The 12,922-nt window shown below is 37.4% G+C and overlaps 1 protein-coding gene across 1 annotated transcript; it reads right to left on the reverse strand.

Moving 5' to 3' along the window:
- Nucleotides 1-10,467: 10,467 nt before the first annotated feature.
- Nucleotides 10,468-12,290, reverse strand: LOC116298983 (uncharacterized). The gene has a single exon (XM_031707584.2). The coding sequence runs from the start codon at nucleotides 12,203-12,205 to the stop codon at nucleotides 11,339-11,341; it is 867 nt and encodes a 288-aa protein (XP_031563444.1). The 5' UTR covers nucleotides 12,206-12,290; the 3' UTR covers nucleotides 10,468-11,338.
- Between the last annotated feature and the right edge of the window lie 632 nt (nucleotides 12,291-12,922).

Genomic DNA, 12,922 nt, shown 5'->3' on the forward strand with positions numbered 1-12,922 from the left:
TTTGACGCTTTTGTAGTTGAACACATAGTTTATCACTTAATCCATCCCAAACTGCACTACAATAGTCCAGTTTGGGTAGAATTAAGGCTTCGTAGATTTGGATGGCACTATCGGTCGAAATAAATGGGCGAACACGTTTTAGAGCCCCTATACTTGAAGAGATTTTCTTCGAAATGTTGTTAACATGTTCTGACCAATTAAGGTTTTTATCGATAGTGACACCCAAAGATTTGGTGTGATCAACTTGTTTAACGCTAGCTCCATTAATCGCAATATTAATAGTGGAATCGCATTGCGCTGTGAACTTTTGGCGGGACCCAATAATCATAAATTCCGTTTTCGCTACATTCAAGCTTAGCTTATTTGCTAACAACCACTGATGTATATTAGTGAGTTCAGTGTTGATGCTTGGTTCCAAGTCTCCTACATTTTTACCATGAACGCTGATGCTGGTATCATCAGCAAACATTCTTGTTATGGCTTGCGCCAAACAATTTGGTAAGTCATTAATATACAGGAGAAATAAAAGTGGGCCTAAATTACTGCCTTGTGGTACACCGCAGCTCACAGTACAAGGCTCAGACAGACTTCCGTTAACACTGCACAGCTGAGACCTCGTCAGTAAATAAGAACGGAACCACTTGAGTGAGCCTTCATCTACACCATAATTCGATAGTTTGGACAAAAGAATTTCATGATCTATGGTGTCGAAGGCTTTTTGGAGGTCTATGAAGATTACTCCGTTAAGTAGTCCCTTGTCTATATTAACTGACCATTCGTTCGTTGCTTCGAGCAACGCGGTGACAGTGCTGTGCAGGGAGCGAAAGCCTGACTGGCATTCCGTCAATAACTGGTTTTCATTCAAATAATCGTATAGTTGATCATAAACGATCTTCTCAAATATCTTTGAAGCAGTGGGAATGACCGAGATTGGGCGATAATTGTTTAGGTCAGTTTTCTCCCCTTTTTTAAATATAGGCGTTACTTTCGCTATTTTCCACTCCCTAGGAAAAATGCCCATTTTAATAGATTGTCGAAAAATCACAGTGAGAGATGGTCCCACTATAGAGGCGGACATTTTTAGCAATTTGTTGGGAATGTTATCTAAGCCTGCAGCTTTCTTTTTCTTTATACTTCCTAACAAGTCGCAAACAGTTTGCTCACTTGGAGGTTGGATAGCGAAAGTTTTACCAGTTGTAGGTTTCAGAAATGATTCAAATTTAATGTCAGATGGGGGTAATTTATTGGCTAGAGTCTGGCCTATACTTGTGAAATGTTCATTGAAAATCTCGGCCATCTCACTTGGTGAGGTTACTGATTTATTGGCAACTTTAATTTCGGAAACGCCGGAAAATTTGCTAGCCTTTCGAGCACTTAGATCATTAAGGAGGTGCCATGTTTTCCGAGGATCAGATTTATTTAGTGCTAAATTTTCCGTAAAGTATTTTTTCTTCGCTAATCTAATTTCGTTATTGATCCTGTTTCTCGATTCTTTGTATTTTTTCCAAAATAAGTCACTGTCAGTGGAAATTGCTTTCCTTTTCAATTGGTCACGTGACCGCATTTTCTGTATTAGCCCCGTTGTGATCCATGGTGAGTTTTTCCTTCCCACACGCTTGTGGCGAACAGGCAGGTGGGAATCAATACACTTGGTTAGCAAGGTTTTCCAGCGAATCCACATATCATTCGGATCATCGTAAGACTTGATGTCTGACCATGGCAGTTGTTTGAGATCACTCAAAAATTTGTCTTGATCGAAATTTCTGAAGTTACGTACCTCAATTTTGCGAGCCTTTGACGGCTCGTAATGAATTTTTCTCGTCATGAATACTAAAGAGTGATCACTGATGCCAAGATGATACACACCTGACTTGCTAATTTTGTCGGGAGTGTTTGTCACACATAAGTCAATTAATGATTTAGTGTTATGCGTTACACGTGTTGGCTCATTTAATAGCTGATAAAGCCCATAGATATCCAAAATATCAATTAAATTAGATGAAGCTAGGTTCGTTCTCGTTAGTTCTAAGAGATCGCAATTTATATCACCTAACAAATAATAATCGAGATTTGTCTTATCAATGCTATCTATGAGCTTTTCAAATGTCGTGAATAACTCGAGGGGTGAGTTGGGAGGGCGATACCAAGTACTAACTAAGAATGATTTTGATCGTGGCTTAAAGATTTCTATAGTGATGAGTTCTAAGATCCCATCATCAAAGTCGTCGCGTCTTTGATAACTCAGGTTGTTTCTCATGTAAATACATACGCCTCCTCCGTTTCTACCATTCTGAGATCGATCTTTTCTGACAATATCGAAACCCTCTATATGTAACTCAGAATCCATAATGGTAGAGTCTAATTTTGTTTCATTGATTGCCAGGATATCAATTTCAGGAGATGCGGCGAGAAACACCCGTAATTCATCAATGTGCGCAACTAAGCTATTAATATTTAAGGAAGCCATTGTTAAACCACGACCAAATATTTTGTCTAAATTACGTGACTTACCCTTGTTCCCTTTCTCTATGGGCTCCATGACAGTTAGTTCCTATGTCTTCTTTAAAAAATTAATAAAATTGGTTGCAAACTGTTTGGTTCCTGATCTATTTAGATGGAGCCCGCTCCGGTTTAGATGTTCGTCAGGCTGGATGTTGGAATGTTCTATATAGTTCCAGTTGTTCCTTTCGCAAAGCTGTTCGATGATGGTGTTGGCTTCCTTTGCCTTTCTGTTTAGCGATTCGTCGTCGCTTCTCTGGATGATACTTGAGACAGCTACCTTTGTTGAGTTGTTATTTACAAGGGAGGCCAACTCGGCAATTTCTTCAGCACAAGCTTGTGCAGAACTGGATGAGCGTAAACTGTTGGTGCCAACATGTAAGAGTATTTCATCTGGTTTTTTATTTATAAGTGGCTTGACGTGATATTTCATATCGGCAGTTGTAGAACCAGGAAATGTCCAAACTTTGACTTTTGAAGTCTTCGACATCTTGTGCCCTTGTAAGTATTTGATCATCGAGTCGCCGACAATGAAGATGTCTTTCTTTGTGCTGTTGGATTCATTCTTTTGTTTGGATCTTTTAGGGTAATGAGGCTCTTTTTCTTTTTGGGCACTAGGCTTCTTGATTTTCTTTGTTTCTTTGTCTCGAGGGGCATTTGGAATTTCATTTTTGGCTTCTGTTAACACAGAGGATTCCCTGGAGGAAATACTTGGTGGTTTATGCAAATTCGGCTTGTTTTCCTCATCAATAACAATTTTAGGTATTGGTTTTGCTTGTAAACCTTCTTCTTTTTCAAGATTAAGTAAACGTATAGTCCATGGGCTATAGTCCATGCTTTTTGGCCGAGAAAGGTTTAAAATGCCCTTTTTTGCATAACTCATAAATAATGCATATCTATTGAAAAGGTGTGAAAATGGCCCAAAATCGATCGAAACCATGAGCTATAGTCCATGCTTGTTGACTGAAAATGACCTATTTTGCATCCTTCATAAATAATGCATATCTTTTCAAAAGGTGTGAAAATGGCCCAAAGTCAATCGAAACCATGGGCTATAGTCCATGCTTTTTGCCCGAAAATGACCTATTTTGAATCCTTCATAAATAATGCATATCTTTTCAAAAGGTGTGAAAATGGCCCAAAGTCGATCAAAACCATGGGCTATAGTCCCTGCTTTTTGGCCGAGAAAGATCAAAAATGCCCTTTTTTGCATAACTCATAAATAATGCATATCTATTGAAAAGGTCTGAAAATGGCCCAAAATCGATCGAAACCATGGGCTAAAGTCCATGCTTGTTGACTGAAAATGCCCTATTTTGCATCCTTCATAAATAATGCATATCTTTTAAAAAGGTGTGAAAATGGCCCAAAATCGATCAAAACCATGGGCTATAGTGCACGCTTTTTGGCCGAGAAAGGTCAAAAATGCCCTTTCTTGTATAAGTCATAAATAATGCATATCTATTCAAAAGGTGTGAAAATGGCCCAAAATCAATCGAAACCATGGACTATAGTCCATGCTGTTTGGCTGAAAATGACCTATTTTGCATCCTTCATAAATAATGCATATCTTTTCAAAAGGTGTGAAAATGGCCCAAAGTCGATCAAAACCATGGTCTATAGTCCATGCTTTTTGGCCGAGAAAGGTCAAAAATGCCCTTTCTTGTATAAGTCATAAATAATGCATATCTATTCAAAAGGTGTGAAAATGGCCCAAAATCAATCGAAACCATGGACTATAGTCCATGCTGTTTGGCTGAAAATGACCTATTTTGCATCCTTCATAAATAATGCATATCTTTTCATAAGGTGTGAAAATGGCCCAAAATCGATCGAAACCATGGGCTATAGTCCATGCATTTTGACTGAAAATGACCTATTTTGCATCCTTCATAAATAATGCATATCTTTTAAAAAGGTGTGAAAATGGCCCAAAATCGATCAAAACCGTGGGCTATAGTCCATCCTTTTTGGCCGAGAAAGGTTTAAAATGCCCTTTTTTGCATAACTCATAAATAATGCATATCTATTGAAAAGGTGTGAAAATGGCCCAAAATCGATCGAAACCATGGGCTATAGTCCATGCTTTTTGGCCGAGAAAGGTCAAAAATGCCCTTTTTTGCATAACTCATAAATAATGCATATCTATTCAAAAGGTGTGAAAATGGCCCAAAATCGATCGAAACCATGGGCTATAGTCCATGCTTTTTGACTGAAAATGACCTATTTTGCATCCTTCATAAATAATGCATATCTTTTTAAAAGGTGTGAAAATGGCCCAAAGTCGATCGAAACCATGGGCTATAGTCCATGCTTGTTGACTGAAAATGCCCTATTTTGCATCCTTCATAAATAATGCATATCTTTTCAAAAGGTGTGAAAATCGCCCAAAGTCGATCAAAACCATGGTCTATAGTCCATGCTTTTTGGCCGAGAAAGGTCAAAAATGCCCTTTCTTGCATAAGTCATAAATAATGCATATCTATTTAAAAGGTGTGAAAATGGCCCAAAATCGATCGAAACCATGGACTATAGTCCATGCTTTTTGGCTGAAAATGACCTATTTTGCATCCTTCATAAATAATGCATATCTTTTCAAAAGGTGTGAAAATGGCCCAAAATCGATCGAAACCATGGGCTATAGTCCATGCTTTTTGACTGAAAATGACCTATTTTGCATCCTTCATAAATAATGCATATCTTTTCAAAAGGTGTGAAAAAGGCCCAAAATCGATCAAAACCACGGGCTATAGTCCATGCTTTTATGCCGAGAAAGGTCAAAAATGCCCTTTTTTGCATAACTCATAAATAATGCATATCTATTGAAAAGGTCTGAAAATGGCCCAAAATCGATCGAAACCATGGGCTAAAGTCCATGCTTGTTGACTGAAAATGCCCTATTTTTGCATCCTTCATAAATAATGCATATCTTTTCAAAAGGTGTGAAAATGGCCAAAAATCGATCAAAACCATGGGCTATAGTCCACGCTTTTTGGCCGAGAAAGGTCAAAAATGCCCTTTCTTGCATAAGTCATAAATAATGCATATCTATTCAAAAGGTGTGAAAATGGCCCAAAATCGATCGAAACCATGGACTATAGTCCATGCTTTTTGGCTAAAAATGACCTATTTTGCATCCTTCATAAATAATGCATATCTTTCAAAAGGTGTGAAAAATGGCCCAAAGTCGATCGAAACCATGGGCTATAGTCCATGCATTTTGACTGAAAATGACCTATTTTGCATCCTTCATAAATAATGCATATCTTTTAAAAAGGTGTGAAAATGGCCCAAAATCGATCAAAACCATGGGCTATAGTCCATGCTTTTTGGCCGAGAAAGGTCAAAAATGCCCTTTTTTGCATAACTCATAAATAATGCATATCTATTGAAAAGGTCTGAAAATGGCCCAAAATCGATCGAAACCATGAGCTATAGTCCGTGTTTTTTGCACGAAAATAACCTATTTTGCATCCTTCATAAATAATGCATATTTTTTCAAAAGGTGTGAAAATGGCCCAAAATCAATCAAAACCATGCTAAGTCGCATAATTTTTTCTAAAAATGGACAAAATGACTAATTTGCATTCATAAATAATGCATATCTTTTCAAAAGGTGTGAAAATGGCCCAAAATCGATCTAAACCATGGGCTATAGTCCATGCTTTTCGTTAAAAATGCCCAGTAATGACTAAATTTGCATCCTTGATAAAATTGTGGATATCTTTTGAAAAGGTGTGAAAATGGCCCAAATCGATCGAAAATAGCGTGGACTATAGTCCATGCTTTTGACAGAAAAATGGCCAGAAAATGCCAATATAAATTTGCACCCTTTCATAAATAATGCATTATCTTTTGAAAAGGTGTGAAAATGGCACAAATCGATCAAAACCATGAGCTATAGTCCATGCATTTTGTCTAAAAAATGGACAAAAATGACTAAATTTGCACCCTTCATAAATAATGCATATTTTGTCAAAAGGTTTGAAAATGGCCCAAAATCGATCAAAACCATGGGCTATAGTCCATGCTTTTCGACTGAAAATACCCTATTTTGCATCCTTCATAAATAATGCATATCTTTTCAAAAGGTGTGAAAATGGCCCAAAATCAATCAAAAACCATTGGCTATAGTCCATGCTTTGCCCAGAAAAATACCCAAAAAATGACCTATTTTGCATCCCTTTATAAATAATGCTTATCTTTTCAAAAGGTTACAAAAAGGCCGAAAAGCAATCAAAACTATAGGGCTATAGTCCATGCTTTTTTGCCGAGAATGTTCAAAAATGCCCTTTTTGCATAACTCATAAATAATGCATACTATTCAAAAGGTGTGAAAATGGCCCAAAATCGATCGAAACCATGGGCTATAGTCCATGCTTTTTTGACTGAAAATGCCCTATTTTGCATCCTTCATAAATAAGCATATCTTTTCAAAAGGTGTGAAAATGGCCCAAAATCGATCAAAACCATGGGAAAGGAAAGGAAGGAAGGAAGCTTCTTTATTTTGCCACGGTAAAAACATCAGTCGATTGCCTAAAAAATATTTAAAAGTAAAGATTTACGATTAAAGAGCTAGTTACTGTTTACATGTTTACCGTGGAGCCCTTAGTTACAACTTTTCTTACTGTACAAACTATCAATTTCCGTTTTAAATTTTCGTACTGACTTGACCTCTTTTATATTTAACGGTAGGTCATTCCACAATTTTGCCCCACTATAGCTGAATGATCGTTTTAGATATTCAGTGTGTGGCTTAGGTATTGACAGTTTATGATCATGATTTCGAAGGTTGTATTTAGTATGGTAGTCGGAGAAAAGGTTTTGTAAGTAAACTGGTGTACGTCCCTGCATCGTCTTAAACATTAGTAGGGCTTTTTGTTTTTTACGACGAACGGCAAGTGTATCCCAGTTTAATTGGTCAAGGAGATGGCTAGATCTTATGTCATAGTTAGATCTTGTGATAACTCTAGCCGCTCGATTTTGACGCTTTTGTAGTTGAACACATAGTTTATCACTTAATCCATCCCAAACTGCACTACAATAGTCCAGTTTGGGTAGAATTAAGGCTTCGTAGATTTGGATGGCACTATCGGTCGAAATAAATGGGCGAACACGTTTTAGAGCCCCTATACTTGAAGAGATTTTCTTCGAAATGTTGTTAACATGTTCTGACCAATTAAGGTTTTTATCGATAGTGACACCCAAAGATTTGGTGTGATCAACTTGTTTAACGCTAGCTCCATTAATCGCAATATTAATAGTGGAATCGCATTGCGCTGTGAACTTTTGGCGGGACCCAATAATCATAAATTCCGTTTTCGCTACATTCAAGCTTAGCTTATTTGCTAACAACCACTGATGTATATTAGTGAGTTCAGTGTTGATGCTTGGTTCCAAGTCTCCTACATTTTTACCATGAACGCTGATGCTGGTATCATCAGCAAACATTCTTGTTATGGCTTGCGCCAAACAATTTGGTAAGTCATTAATATACAGGAGAAATAAAAGTGGGCCTAAATTGCTGCCTTGTGGTACACCGCAGCTCACAGTACAAGGCTCAGACAGACTTCCGTTAACACTGCACAGCTGAGACCTCGTCAGTAAATAAGAACGGAACCACTTGAGTGAGCCTTCATCTACACCATAATTCGATAGTTTGGACAAAAGAATTTCATGATCTATGGTGTCGAAGGCTTTTTGGAGGTCTATGAAGATTACTCCGTTAAGTAGTCCCTTGTCTATATTAACTGACCATTCGTTCGTTGCTTCGAGCAACGCGGTGACAGTGCTGTGCAGGGAGCGAAAGCCTGACTGGCATTCCGTCAATAACTGGTTTTCATTCAAATAATCGTATAGTTGATCATAAACGATCTTCTCAAATATCTTTGAAGCAGTGGGAATGACCGAGATTGGGCGATAATTGTTTAGGTCAGTTTTCTCCCCTTTTTTAAATATAGGCGTTACTTTCGCTATTTTCCACTCCCTAGGAAAAATGCCCATTTTAATAGATTGTCGAAAAATCACAGTGAGAGATGGTCCCACTATAGAGGCGGACATTTTAGCAATTTGTTGGGTATGTTATCTAAGCCTGCAGCTTTCTTTTCCTTTATACTTCCTAACAAGTCGCAAACAGTTTGCTCACTTGGAGGTTGGATAGCGAAAGTTTTACCAGTTGTAGGTTTCAGAAATGATTCAAATTTAATGTCAGATGGAGGTAATTTATTGGCTAGAGTCTGGCCTATACTTGTGAAATGTTCATTGAAAATCTCGGCCATCTCACTTGGTGAGGTTACTGATTTATTGGCAACTTTAATTTCGGAAACGCCGGAAAATTTGCTAGCCTTTCGAGCACTTAGATCATTAAGGAGGTGCCATGTTTTCCGAGGATCAGATTTATTTAGTGCTAAATTTTCCGTAAAGTATTTTTTCTTCGCTAATCTAATTTCGTTATTAATCCTGTTTCTCGATTCTTTGTATTTTTTCCAAAATAAGTCACTGTCAGTGGAAATTGCTTTCCTTTTCAATTGGTCACGTGACCCGCATTTTCTGTATTAGCTCCGTTGTGATCCATGGTGAGTTTTTCCTTCCCACACGCTTGTGGCGAACAGGCAGGTGGGAATCAATACACTCGGTTAGCAAGGTTTTCCAGCGAATCCACATATCATTCGGATCATCGTAAGACTTGATGTCTGACCATGGCAGTTGTTTGAGATCACTCAAAAATTTGTCTTGATCGAAATTTCTGAAGTTACGTACCTCAATTTTGCGAGCCTTTGACGGCTCGTAATGAATTTTTCTCGTCATGAATACTAAAGAGTGATCACTGATGCCAAGATGATACACACCTGACTTACTAATTTTGTCGGGAGTGTTTGTCTATAGTCTATATCGGCTATAGTCCATGCTTTTTGTCTAAAAATGGACAAAAATGACTAAATTTGCACCCTTCATAAATAATGCATATTTTGTCAAAAGGTGTGAAAATGGCCCAAAATCGATCAAAACCATGGGCTATAGTCCATGCTTTTTGTCTAAAAATGGACAAAAATGACTAAATTTGCACCCTTCATAAATAATGCATATCTTTTGAAAAGGTGTGAAAATGGCCCAAAATCGATCTAAACCATGGGCTATAGTCCATGCTTTTTGTCTAAAAATGGACAAAAATGACTAAATTTGCACCCTTCATAAATAATGCATATTTTGTCAAAAGGTGTGAAAATGGCACAAAATCGATCTAAACCATGGGCTATAGTCCATGCTTTTTGTTTAAAAATGCCCAGGTCATGACTAAATTTGCATCCTTCATAAATAATGCATATCTTTTCAAAAGGTGTGAAAATGGCCCAAAATCGATCAAAACCATGGGCTATAGTCCATGCTTTTTGTCTAAAAATGGACAAAAATGACTAAATTTGCACCCTTCATAAATAATGCATATTTTGTCAAAAGGTGTGAAAATGGCCCAAAATCGATGAAAACCATGGGCTATAGTCCATGCTTTTTGTTTAAAAATGCCCAGTCATGACTAAATTTGCATCGTTCATAAATAATGCATATCTTTTCAAAAGGTGTGAAAATGGCCCAAAATCGATCAAAACCATGGGCTATAGTCCATGCTTTTTGTTTAAAAATGCCCAGTAATGACTAAATTTGTATCCTTCATAAATTAGAGATATCTTTTCAAAAGGTATGAAAATGGCACAAAATCGATGAAAAACATGGGCTATAGTCCATGCTTTTTGCTCAAAAATGGCCAAAAATGACTAAATTTGCATCCTTCATAAATAATGGATATCTTTTGAAAAGGTGTGAAAATGGCCCAAAATCCATAAAAACCATGGGCTATAGTCCATGCTTTTTGTCTTAAAATGTACAAAAATGACTAAATTTGCATCCTTCATAAATAATGCATATCTTTTCAAAAGGTGTGAAAGTGGCTCAAAATCGATGAAAACCATGGCGTATACTCCATATTTTTATTCCTAAAAATGGTCAAAAATGACTAAATTTGCATCCTTCATAAATAATGCATATTGTTGCAAAAGGTGTGAAAATGGCCCAAAATCGATCAAAACCATGGGCTATTGTCCATGGTTTTTGTCCAGAAATGGCTAAAAATGACTAAATTTGATTTCTTGAAATTGAAAGATAATGCATGTTTTTTCAAAAGGGGTGAAAATGGTTGAGAATCGATGAAAAATGTGGCGTTTAGCGATGTCTTTTGCTTCAAAATGGCTAAAAATGAACTTTTTTTCATGAATTATAAATAATTGTTATATTTTCTAATGTTTTTAAATTGGTTGAAAATCAACCAAAAGCATAGGCTGAAGTCCACGGAAAGTATGTAAAAGCGCAAAGAGTGAGAAAATTGACACACTGTATCAGTTTTTTTTTTGTTGTTGAAGATTTTCAAAAATCAGGAGATAATAGCAAAGGATTTCGTATATTGATCTAAATGAGTTCGAGGAACGCCTGGTGTACCGTTTTATCGATATAGATCCATTATATTCGTCCAACATCGAAGTTTTTAGTTCGTTGAAATTCAGTATTTTGACCAGCTGTTCCTCGTGCTTTAATAGGATCTTTCCTTGACCTCTTCTTCATTCTTTTTCACTTCAGGGATATCTAATTAATTAACATCTTGTCTTCTCGAAAGATTTTTCCTTTTCTATCGAGGAAGGGTGCATGAGAAGGAAGGGAGAGACGAAATGTTGAAGGATGCCTTGCCCTACCCTGCCCTGCCCTTAATTGAGCCCCTTTCCCTTCACTGTTTCTTCCCGTCTAAGGATTCACAACTATGAGTGAAGTCCTTACACAACCCACATTATTCTTCTCAGTGATTTGCAAGCGCTCCGTATCGAAATTTAGAGATAACACTCGATCTTCTCAAGTCGTCCACCTGTTTCTCTTTTACAGATGTCCTTCTCTGTAGCTCCTGTATCGAAAGTTTCCTTTGGTATAATTCTTGTTCAATGGATCTTATTCGCTGTCTTAGTTCTTCTATCAAAGTATCTCTTTGACTCAGCCTTCCCAGAGCAATATCCCTCTCATTCCGTAGTGTTTCAGTCTCACTAAGTACTTTTGCTTTATTAATGACTTTCTCCGCTGCTTTCATATCATTTATTTCCCGCTTCTTCCCCCTCAGCTTCGATTTCAACCCGTTTATCATTTCCTCAGCAGATACCTTCTCGTTCAACGCCTCGTTTCGATCGGTAGACATCTTTTTTATCTCATCTTGCAAACGCTGTATTTCTCTGTCCTTATTCCTTATAACTTCGCCCCATTTTTCCAAATGAGAAAGCATTTCATACCTTTCGTACAATTCCTTATATTGCTGCGTCCTTAGAGCCAGCTCATTTTTACTCTCAAGAACCAAAGTTTGAAGTCGAATGTTTTGATTCTGCAAATCATGTATCTCAACTTTGGTCTGGTTGAAGGCTTGTAGTAGGTCATCGTATTCTTTTTGATTCGGTTTTCTTGCTCTTCGACGGCTTACCTTTCTACTCTCCATCGTTATAATCCTGCTTCCTTGGATGATTCCTCGAGTTGGTGATATCGCTGGTAAACCAAAGCCAGTGCCAGGTTTTGATAAACTCGTGATTCCCCTACTAACAGCAGCCACTCGTTTTGCAGTCTTTGAGCCAGAGAATACCTCTTTTTTCGACTCCATTTTGACACCAAAAACGTTGTCCCTAACCATAGGCAACCTACTTAAACCTGGTTCGATATTAAGACCACTTTCGTAGTCTTGTTTTAGCAGTCTTCGTGCATTGTTGTTGACAACCGTAAAGAGTTAAGATAAGTACGAATGATTAAATCAAATACTTGAGTGTTGTATTCAATGATAGGCAGTTTTAATCCCTATTGTTTACTAACTTATTGTCTATTCTCAAGAACTATTCACTTGAAGTTTCTGGATCAATTTGGTTAATTAAAAACAAATCCCGAGTTCAAAAATTATTTCTATGAACGGTATTATTCCCTCCTTGTTTCTATACCTTCTTCTCGCGTACCTGAAAAATTGCCCGAAAAAAATTAGTTTAAGCCGAAAATTTTACCGGCCCATTGGTATATTTGTTTACTTTTGAGATGATTTGTAAATCTCTTTTAACGTCACGAGTCTTTAGTCACTATTGTTTACTACTGTTGAAGGTGACAATGAAAGACGGACATGAAGTTATTTCTATTGTCCAGAATGTTTATATTATGAAGTTAGCTACGACTAGCTGCTTGGGACAGGTTGCCTTGGCAACAGGGGACAAGGATATCGATCATAGGCCTAGTGTTAAGGGTAAAGGATTGGGTATGAGTTAAGAAAATAGCTACTACAAGTGAAAAATGACCATCCAAAATATCGGAATCCCGGTGTTTTTAGCTTCGCCCAGCCGTTTCTCGTGCTCTAAATGGCTCTTTGTTT

The sequence above is a fragment of the Actinia tenebrosa genome, unplaced genomic scaffold (genome assembly GCF_029948245.1).
Source record: "Actinia tenebrosa isolate PJP-AT-01 unplaced genomic scaffold, QUT_ActTen_1.0 PGA_scaffold5__44_contigs__length_20552954, whole genome shotgun sequence".
Classification (NCBI taxonomy): Eukaryota; Metazoa; Cnidaria; class Anthozoa; order Actiniaria; family Actiniidae; genus Actinia; species Actinia tenebrosa.